Source organism: Antechinus flavipes, chromosome 5 (genome assembly GCF_016432865.1).
Source record: "Antechinus flavipes isolate AdamAnt ecotype Samford, QLD, Australia chromosome 5, AdamAnt_v2, whole genome shotgun sequence".
Taxonomy (NCBI): Eukaryota; Metazoa; Chordata; class Mammalia; order Dasyuromorphia; family Dasyuridae; genus Antechinus; species Antechinus flavipes.
This window is the reverse complement of record NC_067402.1, coordinates 33,400,003-33,423,399: the sequence shown is the minus strand read 5'-3', so window position 1 is coordinate 33,423,399 and position 23,397 is coordinate 33,400,003. Positions and strand designations below refer to the sequence as shown.

The 23,397-nt window shown below is 35.2% G+C and overlaps 1 protein-coding gene across 8 annotated transcripts in view; it reads right to left on the bottom strand.

Annotated features, from left to right (window-relative positions):
* SATB1 (SATB homeobox 1) overlaps positions 1-23,397 on the bottom strand; it is a 117,318-nt gene that overhangs the window by 47,595 nt on the left and 46,326 nt on the right. For all 8 annotated transcript variants that reach the window (XM_051963062.1, XM_051963060.1, XM_051963059.1 and 5 more), the window contains exons 6-8: positions 15,629-15,740; positions 11,860-12,314; positions 1,931-2,143 (exon numbers count right to left, since the gene is read on the bottom strand). In XM_051963062.1, the coding sequence (XP_051819022.1) occupies positions 1,931-2,143; positions 11,860-12,314; positions 15,629-15,740 (780 nt within the window). The remainder of the gene's footprint in view (positions 1-1,930; positions 2,144-11,859; positions 12,315-15,628; positions 15,741-23,397) is intronic.

Sequence of the window (23,397 nt, the reverse complement as noted above, 5' to 3'; positions counted from 1 at the left end):
GTTATTGCTTTGAAGAAACAGGGAGAACTATGAGGATTGTAGCTTAAGCAGTGTGCCAAATAACCCACTGCAGTATCTATTTTAATGATGAATTATCAATGTCAGAGCTTAGGTTAATAATAATCAACAGGATTCAGAAGAGTTAACTCTACCTAACAGATACATGTGGGACAAGGTGTGGCTGTGCATTTACTAAGCATCTTTTCTTTCGCCAGGCAGTGTAAGCCCAGCTCTGAGGTTGTTTAGACAAGAACTCAATGGCCCTCGGCTTTAAGCAGCTTTTTCACCATTGGAGAGACGCAAGATGAGACTGCAGATAAATTTAAAAACCATCTCTTCCCAAGAGTCGGAAGGGATTGGCACTTGGTCCAAGAGTTTAGGATTCGTGTAGGATGTGACCTTGAGCTGAGCCTTGAAGGTTCTTACAAAGGAATACAGGCAAAGCTAGTTTTATGTTACCGAGATGTTTTGTATGAAATGACAATATACAGAGTATAGAATTGCATAGGACTATGCTAGAAAAGGATGGTCAGTTCAATGATGCTAACCCAGTGCATTTACACTTTCTGGTGCTGTTTGGTTTTACTGCATTAAGAGTTTTATTGCATATAATATTTCAGGGTAATCTTATACAGAGTACAGCTTGGGATGAATAGTCACTTTACCTTGAAAAACATTTTCTGGTGAATATTTACATTCCAACTCAATTAGGAATAAGCTTAAGAACAACAGACCACTGATTAGCACAGTCCATAAAAAGAAGGCTTTTCTTTTACTATATTATAGTATCTAACTTCTTTCCTAAAAATTTTCTCCTTATTACTTCCCAATTTTACCTTCATTAGAATAAGTGTATATCCATCCAAGGTGACTACTTTGAAGACAAGAACACTCATTTAGATGCATACGTTATAGTAAGCTTGTTTTAAAAATACACACACAACAAACCCCAATCACTTTCATTACAGTATAGTCACTCCATATGCTAATCATGTCTAGCAATGAAAGTCTATTGAAAGGTCTCAGACTAGAAGCTAAGTCCATAAGTTTTTTGGTTTGTTTATTTTAATATGGAAACATGAACAGAAAGAATTGGAAATTCCTCTTTTTTTTCCCTTGGGTGAAAAACTTATAGTGAAATATAAAATATACCTATTTCTGGGAAAATGGACAAAATTTTTTATGGACCCCCTTTTAAAGCAGCTTTCAAGGACTGTATAAAACTTAATTATGAAAGATTACAAATGAGATGATTTGTAATTGGCACCAGCTGCAGTTTATATTGGAAAGCATAAATACAAATAGAATTATTTTTTTCTTACTACAAATCACAAAACTCTGGACTTGAACTTGAGGGAAAATTTACTTTTTAAACTATTCTTTTCTTTTATTTAAAAAGTCTTCCCTTAAAAGTGCTAAGAGAAATGGCTGATGACTGATTATATTTTGCATACAACAGCAAACCACCCTTAAAAAAAAAACAAAAACAAAAACAAAAAACTACATAGGATTAAGAGGTGGAAGGCTTCTTAGAGAGTGTCTAGTTTGCAGATTCTTAACCTTTTTATGATCCCTTTGGCAGGCAGATGAAGCCTCTGTCCCTTTCTCAGAATAAAGTTCTTTGAAAATTTCACAATTCAAAGAAACGCTCAATTTCAGTTAAAGGTCAGAAAGAAAAAGGATTTTTTTTTTCCCTGATTAAGTTCAGGGACTGCCAGAAACCGATCCACACTCCTGGGGGCTACAGGATCTGTCCAAGGTCTCCAAATGGCAAAAGCCAAAGCCAGGATTGAAATTCTGGCTTTATTTCCCCATAAAGAGTCTTGGCTGTTGGAGGGCAGATTGTACGTGACCAAGCCCTCAGGGAAGAGAATTTGAGGGTGCAAGCCCTGCTCGGACAAGACGCGTGAGCCGGGGAGGGCTCCTTTACCTGGGGAGGCCGGCTGGGGGGAGTGCTAATCAGAGGAGCTGGACCCATAGCCGAGGCTGCATTCAGACTCCTTTCCCTTTCGTCCTGGTAAATTCGATCCCTTTCAGCTTCCGGCAACTGCAAGAAGTTCTGCATGGCCCGGAGGTTAACCAGCAGGGACTGCGAGGCGGTCTTGGGATCTTCTTCCTTTCGGAGGATTTCGGAGAGCAAGCCCTGCGGGAGATGGAACGGAAAGCGTGAGCCGCGCTGGCCAGGGCAGGCACGCTGTGCCAAGCCATCCCGAAGCGTTCCCTTTTCTTCTCCACAGTGTTGGGGAATGAACAATCAGAGGCATTAATTCTGCATAGGAATATATTAGTGACAATTTAGGTGGTGTAGAAGAGAGCCTCAATTGTTGGCTTAATTTTATTAAGCATCTGCTTTACATACAACATAAACTGAATCTGCCTAATTGGTCTCCTTCCTTTTAGTGGCTTAACTTGCCATGAAATCTTTCACAGTAAGACAATTGAGAGAAGTTAAGATGAAGTGAAATCCTCAGCTCAGCAACATTAGATTGCAGAGTTCTCATGCTGGCTACACCAAAGCTGCAGAAAAACCAGCCGTTCAATATGTCAAGAAAAAAAAAGCCATCTTGAGAAAGGAAAGACGGACTTTAAAGGAAAATGCTTCAGAAATTTGATTAAACAAATAAAAAAAAAATCCTCCCAAGGCACCACTTTAGAAGCATTAAAAATATTGCACATTAGAATATAAGCAGCTCAAATTATTTAAAAATAAGTGACACCAATTGGCCTTTCAATTTTATACTGGAGAATTACACTGACATACTCCAAATACTTTCAAATACTATCCTGCTATACCAGTAATCTAATATGGGTAATGCTGAAATTTTGAACTTCAGAAGACGCAGATGTAATTTGAAATACATAACTGCTTTTCCACATTACAAGGATCCACAGTAGAATGTTAATGAAAAGAACATTTGTCCTTTTATGAAAATAGAATTTAAGATGTTGTATAGAATAGCTGCGTTTCCTAGATTACTAGCACCTCAAGTAAATCATATTAGTAATTTTGAGGCTAAGTATGGTCATCAGCAGCATGAGAAAATTATCGTGGCAAAAGAGGGCTTTTTTGATTGATTTACCCCTTCAAGGAGGTCATTACTATTTTACGACAAATTCTTTTATACTTTTTGAGGACCGCTTTTAAGAAAGTGAAATTTTTTTTCTAAATGTTTCAGTTAGTTTTCTTTTTAATTTCTATTTTTCAAGGATTTAACGTCCTTCCCTTTTCCCATATCCATCGCTTTGTGTGGATAATGTTGGGACCATAGAGCTGAATTTGTTTTAACAAAATGGAACCACAGACCAAAGGTTTGATAGACGAAGAGGGCTCAGTCTGCAACTAGTCACCAACACTTATGACTTCCCCTTCAAAAGTCTCCATAAAGATATTATTTTTGGGGGAAAAACAAGAGTCTAAAGGGTGGGACAGTTGGGTAGATGTTAATGGCATTTTTAAAGATTATAGGCAAATGCCTTTTTTTTTTTTAACCTGCAAAAGTAGATCACTGTCAAAATAGCAGGGTGCAAAATTGATGAAGACAATACTTTCTTCCAAATTCAAAGTGAAAAGCTTGCATATAGTTAATTGGGGATAGCTTCTAAATAAACATTCATATCCTTGTCTATGTTGCACAAACTATGTCATTATAAGAGATGACAACTACCAAATATTAGTTGTAACTTCAAGAGAAGTACACAAATTCGATTGAAAAATGAGAATAGTCTTGTAGTACTTGTCTTAGACTGAGGCTAATTCCTATACAATGATAAAGCCTGCAGTCAATTCAGTTAAAATTCAAGCAAAAATGGCATCAATCATCCAGACTGTTTATCTGTATGACATCAAATGGCTGGTTCAACAAAATTTGCGACTGAATTGACTTAGCATGTGGTATCATAGTGACATAGCCTAAGAGATTTCTCAAAAAACACAAAATGAAGAAGAGGGGAACATTCCCTTCTTTCTGGCCATGTCCCATTTTGCCCAAATATATCCTGATGATTTCCCAGATATCATTAAAAGAAAGATGGGAATAGAGCAAGAAAGGCTGTGAAATAACCTTGTGTATGAGAGACATACATAATAAATGTATCATCTCCATTATATTCTTATTAAATGAAATGCATGTCGAGTATACAAAAACACAATGTAAAAGGATAACTAGTCAACTCCAACTGACTGATAGAAAATTCAAAGTCATACTTTAATGAGACCTATGACAGTCTTGGAGAGATTATGGTGGAGTAGACAAGACCCAAAGGAACAGGCTATGTATGGGACAGAATGGTTTGAAAGAAATCAAATATCTTCAAAGGCAATTATAGTGGAAAACTCGAAATTGAACTTGAAAAAATTAAACTGCTTTTTAAAGATACATTCAGAAATAGAATAGATTTGTGACAGCACAAAAGTGTAATAGAGAAAAAGTAAAGAAAAGAGCAAGCTTGGGGAAAGGCTCCATGTTTCATTCCTTCCTGTGTCTAAAATGAAAAATTCCATGTTTGGATTAGGAAAGGAGGTAGGATGGCTCATAGAGTTAAAATAAACAAACAAACAAATAAATAAAGGATTAATCTCAAACTTTAAGGAGTTGGTATAAATAAGTTCTATTGAAAGTCTATTCTATCAATTACTAACTATACTTAGCCAAGTATTTTGGAGGGGAAAAAATTATTTTCATTTAATATACTTATTCTAATGGGTCAAGTGCAATTTTTTGCCTTAAAACTCTTGGAGAGAACTGAATCATTGACATAAGTACTGAAGAAGCTGAAGGTAGGCCAGTGTAGATAATACCAGATATTTTGAAACCAGTTTACCCATTGCTTTCAATGGGGGGAGTGCCCCCTGGTGGACAACACATGGGAAAAATAGCTACAAACCGTTTTGACCACACTGTATGAATATATTAAAAATATTCTTAGGGCAGTTTGGAAAAATTTCCCCAAAATATAGGTATCGGGACATAACTACAGAAAAACACTTGAATAATTGAGTTGTTTTTGTAGGTACAACCACTGTGATTTTGTTCCCCTTTATAGCTGGGGATATGTGGAGACTTGCTTTTAATATATCTAAAGGGTCAGTTCATAATGCACAAAAGTCATTCAGTAACAAAATCTCCTTAGGTTAATAGCATAAGGGGAAACAGCCTTCCGATGATTTCTGCTATTCAAATCAATATAACATAGCACAATCCCAGAGTCTATCGCTTATTACCTAATATGAGGTGTTAAAATGTCTGGATACAAACTTATTGAATATAATTATTACATTTATTACCTTGTCCAGTTTTGGGGAATGGAACTTTGTCTATGACATCATACTAAAGTCACAGTCACATTATATGACCTTTTATAGCCTCATGCCTCACAAAAATTTAAATGTAAATATAGGATTCCAGCCTACTGTGGCAGCAGACCCGTATCTCATATGCTATGTGTGAGAATTTAAAAGGCATATTCCTAGTACTCATCAAGGGTTTTTACATCTCTCTGCATCATCACTTTCACACACACATACAGACACACACCCACAATTTTTACCCATCATTACAAAACAACTACACTGGAATTAACTCAAATGTTCTTAAAAGGACAAAAATAAAAAGTAAAAAATGCAGAAAAACTTAGCTGATTGGAAAATGCACACTTAATACCAATTTTATTCATTTCCCTTCTTTAAAGTCCTACTGTGATGCTTCATTCTAAACTAGGAATGACCCTGAGTTCTTAAAAGACTTGCTGGCAGAGAATGAGCTCTAAGACCCTGAACTGGCTGTTTTCCTCATGCCTTGAATGCTTTCCTTTGCAATTTTAAAGTCCTAGAATTCCTTGATCCCTTTAGCATTTATATTCAGCTCCAGTCTTCCTGGAGAAAGTCCTTCCTGGTCTCCCTGGTTGCTAATGCCTTCTCCACTAAGATTACTTTCCATTAAATATATATTTCTCTTATGTGTCCTGATATCTAGATATGTGAACATATAAGTGTGTATATATGTATGTGTATTTCCCCCCATTAGAATATATGTAAGCTCCTTGAGGGCAGAATTTCATTTTAAGAGAATCTGTCTACTGAGAGAAAACTATCCTAGCATGAAACAATCCAAATGGCACAAGGCAAGGATGAGGGAAGATGGAAGGTCAGAGTGCTCCACTGGAGAAGAAAGGAAAGGAGGACTCTAGAACATTAGAAGGATCCACTGTAAGGAACATATGGGAGGGAGCAGACAAGGATCATCATTTCCCATCCTTGGACAGGACTAGACAGCTAGGTGGCGCAGAGTGAATGGAGCACTGGGTCTATCGTCAGGGATACCTGAGTTCAAATGGGGCTTTAGATATTAGCTGTATGATGTTGGGCAAACTGTTTGCCACAGCTGTAAGAAGGAGACAATAATAGCACCTACCTACCAAGGGGTTCTATGAGAATATTTGTAAACTGCTTAGCACAGTGCCTAGCACATAGTAGGTGCTTTATAAATGCTAGCTATTATTATTATTATTTATTATGAATCATCATCATTATTTAAGGTGAAGAAGGGTTGTAACCTTCACCAATAGGGGATACATCCATACTAATGAAATCATGGAAGCTTGAATTATGAAAGGACTTTCCCCTTTATTAAGGAAGGTTTTTCAAGTGTTCATCTATAATTGCTTAAACTGATTTTTAAAATAGAGAAATTTCAAATTAATTTGCAATTTAGATGTTCATGGCTGGAAAATGAAAGTTCTAAACTTTTTCCAAAGAGAAAAATGAATTTATAAAGAGATTTCCTAGACCTGTTTATTTTTCTATTTCCAAAGAAGAGTTTGCAAGTCATCACAAGCATAGTTCATTACTAATTGTAAAAATATGTTCAATAAATATTATCAGTACTTCCCAAAGCTAATTATGAATTCTTTAAAACAGCAGATAAATGAAAGTGTCTGCCAATTTGAACAAAAACATAGCCTGTCTGGCCTCCACTTTGTCTCCTCTTTGAACATAATCACTGATTCAGATAGATTTTTATCAGCTTCATGGAACTTCAAAGCATCTACAAAGAAAATATGATTTGAAGAAACCTCCCTCAAATATGTAAAGCACTTCTGAATGCCCCATTTGCAGTGAATTTGAAATCACATGTCCAGGTGAAAGATGATTTTCTAACTCCACCCACTCACCTGGCCCTTTGCCAAGTAAGTTATAAGGAGACACATTCATCTATGTCATTTAGTAGCATGGGGAGAGCTGTCATGGTGGTGTAATAGCACCTTTTTACCTTTGATTCAATAGTGATATGGATAGTGTGCTTTTTCTTAAATTACACTGCAAAGAATTATATGAACACAGTGGCAATTTCTGTTATACTTAAGCAGGCAAATTTCTCTCCACCAGATAATTTACAGAACTCAAATTCAATAAAACATTGCATGATGGTCCATTACTGTTATCAGTTTTGAATAATCCATCTTCATTCTTCATTTTACTGGAAAATAAAGTGTGCCAAAGACAAAAGGGAAAAGAAAAAAAAAAAAAAAGGCAAGGGCCTAAGAATGGAATCTGAGTAAACTCTGGGTTTTATTTTAAAATTCTACTATTACATAGACATGTCCAACATGTATTACACACGTGACATGTACAGAAGCTGGATGCTCGATGCTTAAATAGCAACTTTCCAGAAGTATATTAAAGCTGCTAAGTGTTTATTTAGAAGCTTTAGAAAAATCTGAAAAATATATTGTCCTACACTTAAAACAGGCACAACTAATTGGCTCCTATTGAGATTTAGTCTCTTCAGTAGTAATTCATGTAAGCGTTTTCACCAAAGGCAAAAAGCAAAAAGGGAAGTGTTTCTCAAAACTTAAGAAATTATTTTCTTAAAAACTCTCCCACCAATGAATTTTATTTGTGGGAGAGTCTTCGGAAATAAGATGGAAAGATGTTCCTATGACTGTGAAGGTCCTACGAGGCTCATGCTGATGATATATAGCAAATATAAAATTCCATGGGACGATACACAAATGGCTCCGAGCTCAATCTCACTGTCCAATGACACAGACTGCAGTCTGTCCATGAGAGCCCATTCTTAGTGTGATCCTTGTCTTTCCACATCCATGTGTTCCACACAGTGTTCCATCTAATGTTCTAGAGGCTTTCCTTCCTTTCTCTACCAATGGAAAACTTTCTCCATTCTACCAATGGAGAACTCTCACTATCCATCATCCTTCATTCTTGCTATGTGACCAACCCATCTTCTCCTACCATACGTTTCCTTGATGACTTATTTTAGCTCATGCTTCTTTGAAGTTTTCCATTGGTTATAACCTGTGTACACCCACCAGGTACTTCTCCACTGCCCTTTGTGTGATATTATTAATTTTTAATTTTTCAGAAGCTATTATAATACACGTTTATCCACCACACAGAAACAACCAGAAATATTTGTGTCCAGACCATCATTGTTCCTCACTCTTCTGATTGCTTATGTGACAACAGTGTCTTTGTCTGATTATGTCATAAAGCTTTGCATTTGTATGTACATATTTTACACTATTTAAAAAAAACTTAAGTTGGAATTGCACATTGTAGTAAGTGCACACAAATGTGTGATGTGAGATTTAACTGTGCAGAGCTCCAGATATATACATATGCATTAGCATGTGTATTTTAGTACTCTATGCTAACACCATACACTAACACTCTGCACCTGCTTTTATTGAAATGCATACACTTTGAAATAAACACACTACATGCATTCATATGAATGTATAATCAATAAAATAAATGCAGCTGTGTTTTTTTAAGTGTGACCACCCAAAATACATGCATGCTTGCGTGTGCAAAAACTATGTCTCAGAAACTGCATACTTAAATAGAAGAATATGGTGAAATATACCCAGCGAACGATTTACAGTGAACTGTTTCGAGCACAGTTGAGGAACAATTTCTTCCTGAGAACTATCTCTATTCAGCAACGAAGATGTTAACTGAAACACTTTTTGTGTCATTCCAGAATAAAAGAAATAGTTCTTTTAAAATGGAGTAGACATTAACATGATGTTTGTTAAGGTGCTCTGCATCCAGTTGTACCAAATTTTCTAGATCATTTTTTCCCTTCTCAGAAAAATAGTTACTTCTTATGTGACATTAGCCACTGAGTTGGTTTCAATTACACACAGCAAAAGTCCATATTTTTCCTACTATCATAACTAGCTTCTATGAATGGAAAAAGAGGATCAAAAATCTGCAGCTGGAAGGGACCCAGAAGATGGCTTAGTCCAATCCTCCTTTAATTTTACAGATGAGGAAACTGAGGGTAGAGAGGTTAACTCATTTGCTCAAGTTTACACATTTATTAAATGTAAAACTCAGGATTCAAACCCCAGGCAGCTAGGTAGTACAGTAGAGACAGTGTGAATGAGTTTCAATCCTGCTTCAGCCTCCAGCTGTGGAGTCCTGGACAAATCACTGAACTCCCTATGCTTTAGTTTTCTCATCTGAAAAATGGAGATAATACATTTCCACTAACTCACAAAGTTGCTGAGAAAATGAAATGAGATCACCTATATTTAAAGGCCTTTGCAAGGCACCAAATCCCTATTCACTTTCCACTATTGAGCATCCCAGAAATAATAGTAAGTAACATCAGTACTCCCTCAGAATAAAAACAATTGGTAAAGGATGATTTTCCCTATCTCATAGTCTACCAATCATTTGGGGACTCTTTGCCATAAGAAACTTTCAATAATGCTCATCATCCTAAGTATTATTTTTGGAGTTATCACTGTATCTTTGTCTTACTATGTTACCCTGGACTTTAAGCTATGTACAAGATTTGTTCAGTTTTAATTTGAGTCTAAGTGCTTCCTTAAGTACCATGACTTGGTCACTGTTGGTAATGAAGAATTTGATCTATAGTAGTAACAAGTGGTATTTTAAGCTTATTCCGATTTAATTATATATAGATATGACATTAAGTTGCCATTTAACTTTAAAATGTAGAAACAATTGTTACAGCTAAAAAAGTTAAGGCAAGTGTTAAAAAAAATCACAGCTGTGAATCAACTTGTTATGCAAATTCTACTAATGACTTTATATTGAATTATCATATGAGACCCCCCTGAACTTTGGTATTCTAACTACAAAGAAAATCAAAGTACAGCTTTATAACAAGATAAAATGAAAATGAAATTAACATCAGAAATGTTAAAAAAGAACCTAATTCCTTGAATCCAGTCACCATTAAATACTATCTTCCTTTTATGTTTATAGCAAAAATTCTACTTTCCATCATGGTACCATCAGTAAAACAAAAAAGGCTGTTTGTTTCAAAATGCCACAATGCAGCGGGACTTAGCACTAGAAAACCCAAATTCAAAGTCTGGATTTGCCTCTTTCCACTTGTGTTACCTTGGTCAAGTTATTTAAACTTATTTAGTTCATGATTCCTCATCTGGAAATCAAGATGGCTGGATGATAAAATGGTGTGTCAGGTCCCTTCTAGGACTAGATCTGATGATCTTACATTTGAAAACAATTTAGCTCAATATTTCTTACATTTTATCCCATTAGTTCATATATATATATAATATATATATATATATATATATATATATATATATATATATATATATATATATATGTATGTATATCTTCTCCCTCCCTTTCTTCTTCACTAAAATAAAAGTGTTCTATGTTTGTTAACAAGATCATCTACTCTAGATTTACCAAACAAAGAAAAGACTCTAATCGCAAAAGCACTATGATGAACAGGTAACAATGGGAGGGGAGACATATACTACTGCTAGTTAAAAAAAATATATGAATGACAGTGTTGAGGAGAATGACTATGCCATGCTAATTTATTATGCTAATGAGCTGCTGTCACTAAAGAGCTGATCATAGCTGGTCTCCATAATCCCCTCAGTATTTCTCCAGGATCCCTAGCTTGGGGGGAAAAAACAACTTATATAGTATTTTATTATGTCCAAAGCGTCTTCCTTATAACAGCTCCTTAAGACATGCCCACTTACACATAAAAAATCCTAAGGCACAGTTGGAAAGTGGCCCGATCCTGGTTACACAGATGAAGTTTCTGGCACGGGGTAAGAACAATGATCTAATAAATAGTTTCTAGAAATGCACTAAGCCGATGACTAGGTAAGCAACCTTGATATATCACAACCTCTTTTGACTTCAATTCCATCACCTCTAAGATAGCTGAGTTGTTCCCAATTGCATGAAAGTTCCTCACGTTTAAATATTCTACGATTCATGTTGCCATTCAGTCATGGCAATCTTGTCTGACTCTTTATGATCTTACTTCAGATTTTCTTGACAAAGCTATGGGAATGATTTGCCTCTTCCTTCTCCAGCTCATTTTACAGATGAGGAAACTGAGGCTGACAGAGTGTAAGTGACCAGGGTCACAAAGCTAGCAAGTATCTGAGGCCAGATGGACTTCCTGCCTCCATCTTGGAGCTCTGTCCACTGTACTATCTCATTGCCTCCTATGATTCATGAGATGACACAAAAACACAGCTAACGCCAACTTTTATACCTGCATTTCTGGTGGCAACTTATTCATGAGTGAGTCCTGAATGATCCTACACACAAGTGTTAATGTGGTCTCCCACTATCAAAGAAGAAGTCAAGAAACTGGAACAGGAGATAAGGTAGCATTCCTAATGCACGATCAGAGGTAGCCACCAATGGCAGGTCACGTTAAATGAAACGTAGCGTTTCAGCCAGGACACCGACAGAACACACACTTGCAGCGATGATCCAAAAGGAGAAAACCAACCAGAAGAGACAAGAAGGGACACGGCATGCACAAATAAGAAAACCTCCCCCAATGCAAGCAAACTGACCTGAGTTCTGTTAAAAGCCACACGTGCAAATACTGCTTGGGAGATTCCTGCTCTTTTCAGTTCATCTCGCACCCACTGGTAGATTTCGGAAGACACCTCTGTGTTGGTTGAGACCTGTTGCTCCAACGGCTTGTTCATAGATCTACTGACAGGGGGAGGGTGGTTCAAGTACTGTTGGTTTAAGGACTGCTGGGCTAAGAGTCTGTTCACTGCATACTGCTGGTTCAGCAACTGAGCCATCACCAGCTGTTGATTTACCAACTGCGGACTAATCGGAGTTGATACAAGTCCAGGGTGCAGGTTTGGAAGAGGGGTCCGGACTGATGGCTGGCTGCCGTGAGAAAGCTGCACAGGGGATGGGGGCTGCTCAGCGGTGTTCCCTGGGACTGGCTGCTGGCCAAAGTTGACGTGGTTGGCACCTTGCTGGGATAGTTCAGAAAGGCTATCCATCTCAACTACAAACAAAAACAAAACAAACCAAAAACCCCACCATTTTTTAGAAAATAATTATAATAAAAGGTCACATTTATAGAGAGCTTTAATATTAGCAAAGTGCTTTAAAAACATTCTCCAAAGTAGACCATAAATAATCTTGATCATTTCCAAAACAGAAAGACAATGGATTCTCCAACCACCAAAACCAGGTCAAATTGAGGACAACCCATGTGTGCCCTGCCACTAAATCTTTCCATTTAACTCATGCACTACAATAAAAAATAAAGAAAAAAAAGTTGTTTTTCATAATGTTGCATAACATATTTGGCTTCAAACTCCCAGATTTGTCACTTTGTGTCAATAATGTTATTTAAACAAATGACTTATAAAAAACAGTCATTTGTTTAAGGAAAGAGATTATAGATTTAGGTGAGGTGAAATATAATTCATAGCTATCATCAGTCATTCAATAAATATTTTAAAGTTCCTACTACGTGCCAAGCACTAAGTAAGTGCTGGGGATACAAATTAAAAATAATATGTGTGTATACCTACATGTCTATATGTCTATATGCATGTCAAAACCTATGCACATACATATATATATATACATTTCATATTAGGAAAAGAAAAGCAAGACCATTATTTCTCCCAGCTTCCCTGTTTCCCTTCAAGTTTCAACTAAAGTCTTACAGGCTATCAAAAACCTTTCCTCAGCCCTCTCTAATCTTACTGCCTTCCTTCTGAGATTATTTTGAAATTACCCCACGGATACACTGTATACAATTGTTTCCATGTTGTCTTAAAAGAAAACAAACAACAACAAAACATTCCCCTCCTTTCTTTATATCCCAAACTCTCAGCAGTGCCTGGGATACAGTAGGTGTTTAATAAATGCTTGCTGACTTCCCTTGAAGATATGAGTTCAAATCCTATCTTCTATTTGTTACCCATGTAATGGGTCCATTTAGAGACTTTTCAGCTCCAAATGCGCATATGAATTATTTGTGCTCGAGCTATGATGGTGTCTTTGGAACTCATATTGGTCTGATCAGCCACAATCGGACACACTGTACCTTGACCCTGACATAGTGATGACATTTTGGCCATCACCTCTTCCAGAATGAAGGACAACAACCAACCATCCAATCAACACATGTGACCATCAGTAAATCATTCTTCCCTTTCTGGCACTCAGTTTCCACACCAAGCTAGATTGGATAGTGACCTTTAAACCTTCACCCAACTTTAAAGTCTATGAACCTCTGACTCTTCAATATATTCCCGCTTTGAGTCTCCATGGAATTAGGGAATTAGTGTAATGGATCAAAAAACTAATTATCCATCCCCATTAAAATGTTTTGTTTTTCCTAAGAATTTTTTCCACAAGAAGCTATGGTGATGAGCCTATTTTTCATTCACTCTTAAAATCATTTTTATCAAAAAAAAAAAAATGGTCATTTTAATGCAGTGGTGATGCTGGTACCATCAACCCCAGCCCTTCATGATCATCTCTACTGGCCAGGTACCTCACAGGGGCTGACAGCTACATATGCTTCAAACATTCTGCTGCAGGGAAGATGCTGCTTTTATTTTCCTCAGTGTAAAAGCTGAACATAGAGCTGTAAATAGGCATCCCCCCAAATACCACGCTATGCTTCCCTTGTGGAGACACCAGCTAAGTCTTAATCATCATTTCTCATTATCACTAAATATTCAAACTTTACATTTGGAAGAACTTATCACACTGCTGAAGTTAACTGGCATATGCAAACTATAACCAAGAATAGGGGAAAGAAACCTTCTATTTCTACAACCAAATGTAGAGATCAGCCCAAGTGGGCCATTCACATAGAATAGTAATTCAAGCAATTATCACAAAAGTGATGCATTGTCTTCATTACAGCCTTAAGCTATAAAAGGCAAGGAATCTGTTTGGGTAGATGGATGGTTTTTCTCCAACTACTAAAAGCTAAAACATGCTCAAAATTCAGATTCTTCAGCTTCCTAAAGTCTTTAAAAAGATATTAATAATTATTTTAGTTCATAGAATAAATTTGCAGAAGCTCCGTAGAAATAGTTTTAAAACAGGATATAACAACCAAAGTTCGGTGCTATCACATACTTTACATTAACATAATTTTTAAAGACAGTATAAAGTGGGTGAAAATGATGGTTCTTAATAGGAATAAAAACACAATCTCAAAATAGTGTTCGATTTTGTGAATATTAACAACTTCCTCATAAGTTGCAGAAACTGACTTGGACTCTAGAAAGAGCTCCGGACTTGAAGCTACAAGACCCGACTTCACATCCTGCCTTAGAGTCTCACCAAGAATTCTAAGCCTTAGTTTTCTCATCTATAAAATGGGGATATAATATTATACTAATCTTACATAATTTTTAAATGAGAAAAGAATACCATTCATTCTATATATTTTGTATGTCCTTAGTTAATTACACCTTGTTTCTCCTATTAGAATATGAGCTTCTGAAAGTGGGTACTGGCTTTACTTTTTTTTGTATCCTCAATACTTAGCCCGGTCCCTGGCACCTATTAGTTGCTTAATAAATGTTTAGTGCCTAAGTAATCCCTTAAAGCATTAGACAAACGTGAGTTATCATTATTGATAGTAGACACTAAAAGAAAGTAAATTCTTTGGTAAATGTTATCTTAACTCTGTCATGCTTGTAACCCTTATCTATCCTTATATATTTCTTGTAATCCTTTTTAATTCATTTTTTTTCCATAACAGATGTTGATATTATGAACTAAAATCATGTTGTGTGACTGAGGAATCAGTGAAGTGGGAAGTCATTGGTCAGTACAGTGATTTGTTCGTGAAGATCGTGGGGGTGAAGTCAATTATGAAATTATCTACTTGCCAAAGTGTTTAAATAACCTTTGCAATGAGTGCTGCGTAAAAAAAACAAAAAACAAAAAACATGAATTCTATTTTTCAAATTGATTGTGAAAATCACACAATTTTCCACCCCCAAAAAATCCACTCAATCCTTAGAGAGATCATATCTAATATTAGTTATTCAAGACCTTGTTAGGTCTTTATAGAGATGTTACAAAATGACAGCTTCCCTCCTCATTCCATGATTTCCTGCATGTCTGACAACCAAGTCAGTTTGGCTGATTTAAACACAAACATTTATTGAATTTAATTATCTCATTATACTCATACCCCAAAAAAAAGAAACACACTAAATTGATCTCTAATTGGGCAATCAAAATAGCTGGCTTTAGATATGATTGTGATAGCCCCCCCTTCACCCCCAATGACATGTAATGGTATGTGGCCCCCTTACAACGTTTCCTGCTTACCCAGCATATCTTTTGTCTTCTTGAAATGTTTATACCACCTTCCAAATTCTTGACATTTTGCTGCTGATACATTTGCATAGTAAGTGCTGTTCACAATGGATGAAATCATACTCTGCATGAAAAGGGGGGAAAACATTTGTAATATATAGCAGCACAAGTTGGAACACAGAAATTATTTCAATTGTTAAAACCATATTTTTTTATCATCTGAGTACCATAACAATTTTTTTTTTACCCTTTAGCCTAGAGCTTCAACTTAAAATTCATTAAGCAGAAAATCAAACATTTGTTTTAAATGGAATGGAAAGAAACAATCCACAGAGACAAGGATAAAGCTATCAAATAGTAGACTTGTTAACTTCAACATAACATCTCTAGATTCTCTCACTCAAAGACTTCCATGTATTCCAGGCTTGCAAAGCTTCCATTGAACCCGAATTACTACAGCTACATTTTATACCTGCAAAGTCACAATATACTTGATACCTCAAGAAACTTTCACTGCTTTGCATAGAGCTATTGTCTTCATTTTCTAGAAATTAGGTCCACTAGAAGAGGCAGAATGGTGGACTGAATAGGGAAACTGCCTCAAAATAGGAAGACTTGGGATGAACTTCAATCTCTGACATACACTGTGACCCTGGTCAAGTAACTTAACTCTTCGGTGCTCTGGATAACTCCCTAAGATTATAGTTGACAAGGAGTTTTCTCACCTGGTATCTTCCTCTACCAATGAAATCATGGGACTTTCCCTATCCTGCATTCTGCCCTACTGAGGGAGTTGGAGAGGTGAGTGAATATATAGTTATTATAAAAGGTCAGAATAGGACATTTAAAATAACCATGGAAAACCATTATATGAAGGAAAAATAATTTATTCCCCAGATTTAATTCAATTTAAAAAATGGCATTATTCTAGATTTTAAACTGGCCATAAAAACTCAAACATTTGAAATTAAGAAAAGATATATTATTTTAGGCATATTTCTTTTCTTTCCAATCAACTATTAGAGAGCAAAAACAGTTTAATTTCTAAAAGATGAAAAAGAAGGAGGACCATGAAAAGTTTATTATTTTTTCCATTTTCAAAATAGGGAGTTTTAAAAACAAATAAAATGAATCTTTATCACTATAATTTCAATGAAAAGACCAATGTTCAAAAAAATTAAATAATTTTCCCCACCCCATACATAATAGTCAGTCAATAGTGAGTACATTAAAGACATTTCCCATTTAGTCTTAAAAATAATTAGATTTCCAATTACTTATTCTCCCCCTCCCTGTTCTAACCCTTTGTGTATATAAAAGCTTGCATTTCAAACTTTAGTTGGACTATGGTGAAATAATTTACAGAATAGAAGCATTGTTCTATGGACAGTTAATAACCAGAAAAGCCAGTTTGGGGACAAAGATACAAAATATTTTTCTATCGTCGTCTACTTTAAAGCTATTTCTAATTTAAAGTTGTGCTATTCTGGTTATTGATTCCATTGAAATCCATTATCAGTGTTAGTTTTATAGTACATACAGACTAGTAATATGTAAACGTTCTTTGGATTCTTATAAGAGCTTGACTAAAAAGATGTGCTGTAGTCTGTTAGTTGTGCAAAACACAGATAGCCTAGCAAAGGGGGCCTGTGAGAAACTTCCTGTTTGCTACTCATTGCTTTTTACATCCACTTCCACATTTTTATTCCACTAAAATTCTCCTTCTTAAAGTGCTCATGATGCTTTCATTAAATCTAGTGGTGTACAATTTATGTAAAAGCCTGCTACAATCACCAGTGTAAAAAAAAAAAAAAAAAAAAAAAGCCTTATAGAATTTGCCAAAACTAGAACCCAAAGATCCCTTGATCTAGTTAACAATCCATCAGCATCAATGAAGCTTATTTAATGGATACTAATCCACAGACACTAATAAAACCTATTGAGACTATCTTGTGGATAATGAAGATTTCTCCCAATGGATAAAAGCTAATATTCTTCAGGTCCAACTTTTCTATATGTTCCAGACATCCAAGTAAGTTCTTGAATACCAATATCATCAGCACTGTAAAGCATGTGTGAATTTTAACTATTCACTGTAAAACTCTTGGTTTTTCAAAATTATGCTTCAGTCTATTTATATCAGGGTAAGTATTTTTTAACTATCAAATGCCTATTCTATTAAAAACTTGTCTTTGATCTGGAAATATATGGTTTAATATGTGTGTATACATACATATGTAATATGTACACACACGTATGTACATGTATACATATGTGCATATATGTCATAAATGCTTATGGTTGTGGATGAGAAATGAAATCCGCAAAATAATCAATATAGATTATAACCCTAGTTCTCTGTTTTCCACATATGGATTATTTCTCTGCAGATTATCTGCAGAAAATTTTCAATCAAACTGACTTTGCCAATAAAGCTTTCTGAGTTGTTTCTCTTCTTCAGTTGGTATATACAGGGAATATAAAGGCATATTGAAATTAGCTTAAGCAAAGCATTAAATAGGGCAAATCAAAAGATTAAAATAGAGCAAACTAAAAGATTTTAAAATATTATTTAATGTGCTTGAGTCTTTCCTTTGTATTCATCCATGTTATTGCTTCTCTTTAGAGCAAGGAATTGAAAATTCACTCTATTTTTACTAGAACTACTATACTTATTGGCCTAACTTCCTGCTTATATGAAAATGTTCTCGTTCCCTTTTTGTTTTGCAATGAAGTTCTAATTTGAATTTATGATGTCATAATCTCTTGCCACAAAATTCTGTGATACCTACGAATTCCAAATTGTTTTGATGTTAAGATCAAATTTCCCAATAGCCAGAGATTATCTTTTAAATAATAAATATCTAGGGCATGGGATAGGCTTGATAATAAATAAATTATAATAAATAAATAGTAAAGGTGTTAAGTATTAACAACAAACAACAACACAGAGTTGAATCTGGAGTATCTCAGAATATTTTCATAAAATGGAATTCACTTTTAAAAATGACATCCATTCTGCAAAAATTCTAATTCAGGGATACTGGCTGCTAATTTTCATTATTTAGAGTGATCAGTTTAATATTTAATTCCTGTTCACTTATGTATTAACATCCTGTTAGTCAAACAAATCAACAAAGAAATGGCTCATTTTCAGTCTTCCAGAGTGTTTATATTTTTATTGTGAGAAGCTGCCATGTTCATGAGAGCTGAAGACCAGAAGTCATTGACAAGGAGACAATCAGAAAAATCTTTAAATTCAAAGTTAATATGACTTTAGATGTTCCCTTTCAAAAATTGTTTGAGATGCCAAGAGAGTCAAATTGAAGCTGTTTTAAAGACTTTTTTTCCACTAATTTATAAAAAACATTAGTTCAAGTTCTCTAGAGCATCACCCAAACAGAGATGGCTAAGTATTTGCAGTGCTCTGTGGCCAAATCTTTCCAATTCTGTCTTGTCTATTTAAATGAGCTATCAAAGGCATTTAGAAAAGGGCACGACTTGCACAGCAAGTTTCCTTACTGAATGGCCACTCTGTATAAAATACTTGTAAACCTTAGGTGCTGGGAGAGGGGGTGGGGTGGGAGGAAATCCCCTACTACAGGTCTCAGTTTCCTTAAAGCTCACATTCAGATGCACCTCAGTACACATACCCATGACCTAACCATCCCTTGCCCTTTCTGAGAAAGAACTGATAGACTGAGTAAATTGGCCCTCTATTCCTGTATCCTTCGGGCAAGCCCAATAATCTCATTTTAGGCACCCGACGTGTAAGCTTTCCTAAGATCCATAAAGCATACATCACTTCCCTATGAGGGGCTCGGCAATTCTCCTTCTGAGTCTGGTGAAGATCTGCTCTGAAATGGTGCCATCTTCACAGACACCCCAGTACTCTAGAATGATACCATCTGCCACAGGCTGAGCTTTCCTTTTCAGCCAAATACATTATTTATAACCTTTCTAATTGTGTAAAGGTAAGGAGAAAAATTTTTCTGAAGCTCAACTTAGATAGATATAGCTAAAATATTAAGAAACCACTCTAAAAAATTGAATGTCTCCAATTTTTTTTGGGGGGGGAGGAGGGAGATTAGGGATAGCATAGTCCTTCAAACCATTTACTTTTTAAAGTATGACAGAATTTTCCAAAAGGAGGAAAAGTATGTAATGCACATACAATATTTTTAGACAAGGAAGAAAAACAGTTGATTTTGATTTTAGTTTTAATATTCATTGGGCATTTCACTGGCCAATGATAGCCAAGTTATCATTGAGAATTATTTCCCACAAGAAGGTTCATCAACTGGGGTGGGGGTGGGGGAAGGGAGTGATTGGATTATCATTTTAAAATGTTTTGTTGTTCTTTTAACAACAACAAAAACCACCCCCAAACAATGCTAATCAGGTTATTCAATCATCTAAACTAAAACTGTTCATGCTTTTCTGCCAAATCAACCAACCACAGCAAAATCTGTTATCAGTGATTGCTCAGCTTCCAGTCACGAGAAGTTAACCCTTCCTTCCCCAAAAGTTCTCCTAAAATAACCTTAAAGCGACCCACAAGGATGATCCTAGGAGAATAAGAAAGGAAGGATTCCCTTAGAGAATTGTAAATAGTGTCCTTCCATAATATGAGATTCTCTAACACACTCAACAGAATCCAATCGCTCCCTAATAATTCAGATGACCTCCATACTTTTTTTTTAATCATGAATTTATTCTCAATTTGAAATCATGACCAAAAATCACTAAAGGCCTTGTTGATTGTTTAAATAGGAAGGAGGAGGTTGGGGACTGGCTTGGGGAGGGAGGGACATGAATATCTACAAAATAGTGGCTCACCAATGTTTAAAGCTTTCAGGCTCTATCAGTGGAGAGGGCAAGGGCTGCAACAACTTATTTACACAATTATCTAAATACGATTAAACAGCTGATGGACAAATATTAAACTGGAAAATGTATAGTCATTTCAGCTTAATGTAATCCTCTTTCTGTAAACACCCAAGATGATTTTTTTTTCAACCAGAACAGTCCTGACATCTCATAAGCCTAAGGGTGAATAGCAAGAGATTGTTTTTGATAGTTATAAATATTCAAAAGACATGCAGACCATCTGCTTTCATAATACAGGTAAAGCAACACTGAGATGGGGACTGCTGTATAAAAATGATTCTTTTAACAAAGTCTTCCTCTCCTCGAAAACTATAAAGACAGATGTCAAAAACTGTTTACACAGAGCAATCAGGAGCGTGCAAAATGTAATATTCCTTTTACACACAGTGCTTGCTAAAGAGATTTTTTTTTTCTTTTTCTTCCCATCTGTGTGTTGCAACACATTTCTACAAGTTAAAAACATTTTTTCAAACAGAGATCTCATGAATACCCAAAAACATGCTATCTGGCTTCTGAATGCTAATTAATTTCAACTAAAGAATCAGATTTTTTTTTTTTTTTGGTAGGGAGGAATGTATGTTTTTGAATTGGAGTACTCTAGAGATCAGGCATAGAAAACAGGAAAAAAAACCCTTACATAGGTTTGAGTCTTTAAGGCTATTTCACAGTTTAGCTTTTTTTTTTTTTTTAATATAATTTGTCTGTTTCATTTAGTTTTTTTTTTTTAAATAAAAACTTATCACTATTAACCTCTTCAATATAGAGCCTAATATAATTTTTTTCAAGTGGTAAGGAAACACGCGCACGCGCGCACACAAACGCTCATGCTCACGTTCATATACACCTTGCCTTCTTAGCAAGCTGTGAACAGTGTGGCTCATAAACCCCTACAGTCAATTTTCAGAAGTGAAACACTAATCTTGACAATAACCTTTTAATGTATTATATTAATGGCACAAAGGCATTAAGCACCTTTTTATAATTCTCAATAAAATGAGCATTTACTGAACAATCTGTCAAACTCCTGGCTTTGTGTGGGTTTTTTTTTTTTTTTTTCTCCTCTAAGAAGTGAAACTTCACAGTTTGCGGCTGCCTACACCTTCCCTGATTTCCTGGTCCACTTTGTTGATTTGATTCTCCAGCTGAGATTCTCTAAGATAAATAAAAGTAACTGGATAGTACTTTTTAAACAAACACAAAAATATACCTTAACTTTAACTGCAAAAGGAATCAAATCTGCATCTGAATTCAGTTTTAAAATAAGGTTTCCCTTCTAAATATTTCAAAACCATTGAGTGCTCAGAATAAACCCAGAAGAGCATGATAAGAAATCGTGATAATGAATGGATTTGCTACATATTGACAGGTAGTCTCCAGCTGTTATTCTGAGTTGTTGTTGCTTTTTTAATAGAATAAATGAGAAGTAGCAGAAAATTCTAAGTATAATATTCTTTTCAGGATAATTGCCTTGTGTCCCCCAAATCTTTCCCCTTAGATCTTCTACTGCTTTCTAAGCTACACTCTTGGGAGGTACAACTAGGGGTATAATCTGAATCTCAATTTACTGACAGAATAATCACTTCCAGTTTTTACTTAAATTCCACTTGCCATGCAGTTATGATTATTGCCATTGTTATGACCCTAAGCCCTAAAGATATCCTTAAGAGAAAGTCAAAAATGTCTTTAAGATGCAATTACAGAATAATTACATAAATTTGCTGTTGACAGAAATTAAGATGCTTTTGCAATATACTACTAAAGAGTTCTCATTTTCTTTTAAGAATTTAAAGATGATCATAGGGTATTTCCCAAGCTAAAAAGTCAGTTACTATTAAGTTATTCATATTTTTTAAAGGTCCTAAATCTGTGTTCTTCTACCTCTCTTTTGATCTGTTTTAAAGAGAATTAGTTCACATAGGACATATATAAAGTTTTTCACATCTTGCATCATTTTGACCAATTTTCCTATAATACTATTTCTAATAATTCTGCATTCGATTTTTCTGTACATTGAATCAGATTTTCCTGAGTGAATCAGTAAAAAGTCTGATTTGCAGAGTATTTGAAAGAAATATAGTTTTATTACTTGCAAGAAGAAAGTCTTTCCAAGCAGATGATCAATAATCTGCTTTAATGAATACATAAGAATCCTTTGTAGCTATTATCATATACTTAAATGCAAAGTTTCTCCCTTCCCCCACCACTCTTATTTATGGTATCACTTTATATAGCTACTTCTTTCTTCATAGAACTAAGATAACTTTTATCTTTGCTCAAGTTAAGGTATCATAAGTTCAAAATTATTAGAGTTTGAATCAATAAGATTTGATCTAATTTTATAACATTAAATTATATTTACTACTTTTGAAAGAGTAGCACAGAAAAGCCTGCTCATTTGTATCATGCTCATGCTATTTTCTGCTGCCCTGGAATAGGAAACCAATTCCTTCTTAACTATAGAGTGTCAAATGTTCTATCATTGTTATGAAAACAGGATACAAATCCATTCTGAAGTAATGTAAATTTAATTTTGATTTTATTTTATCTAAAGCCATATTTAAGAAACATTTTTTAAAAGGCAAGGAATAAATTATTTGGATCAATTGGCTTCCCCCAAAATATTTGTCATACCAAGTCATCTCTTTCAAATCTCTGAAGATCTAAAATCTTTCTATCTTTTCAAGTTTAACAAATACATTTTGAATGTCTAAATATTATGATGAGTTGATAGATTTTAACGACTGGCAGTTCAAAAAAATGTTTTGACCCTGATTTCAAAACTGGAGGGAATCAGAAATTTCTTTTCATTAACTAGTCATATTGCAAAAAATATTCTACAACTTAGGGGAAATACCATGCAACAAGTACTCATGTCTACTTTAGGAAAGGAG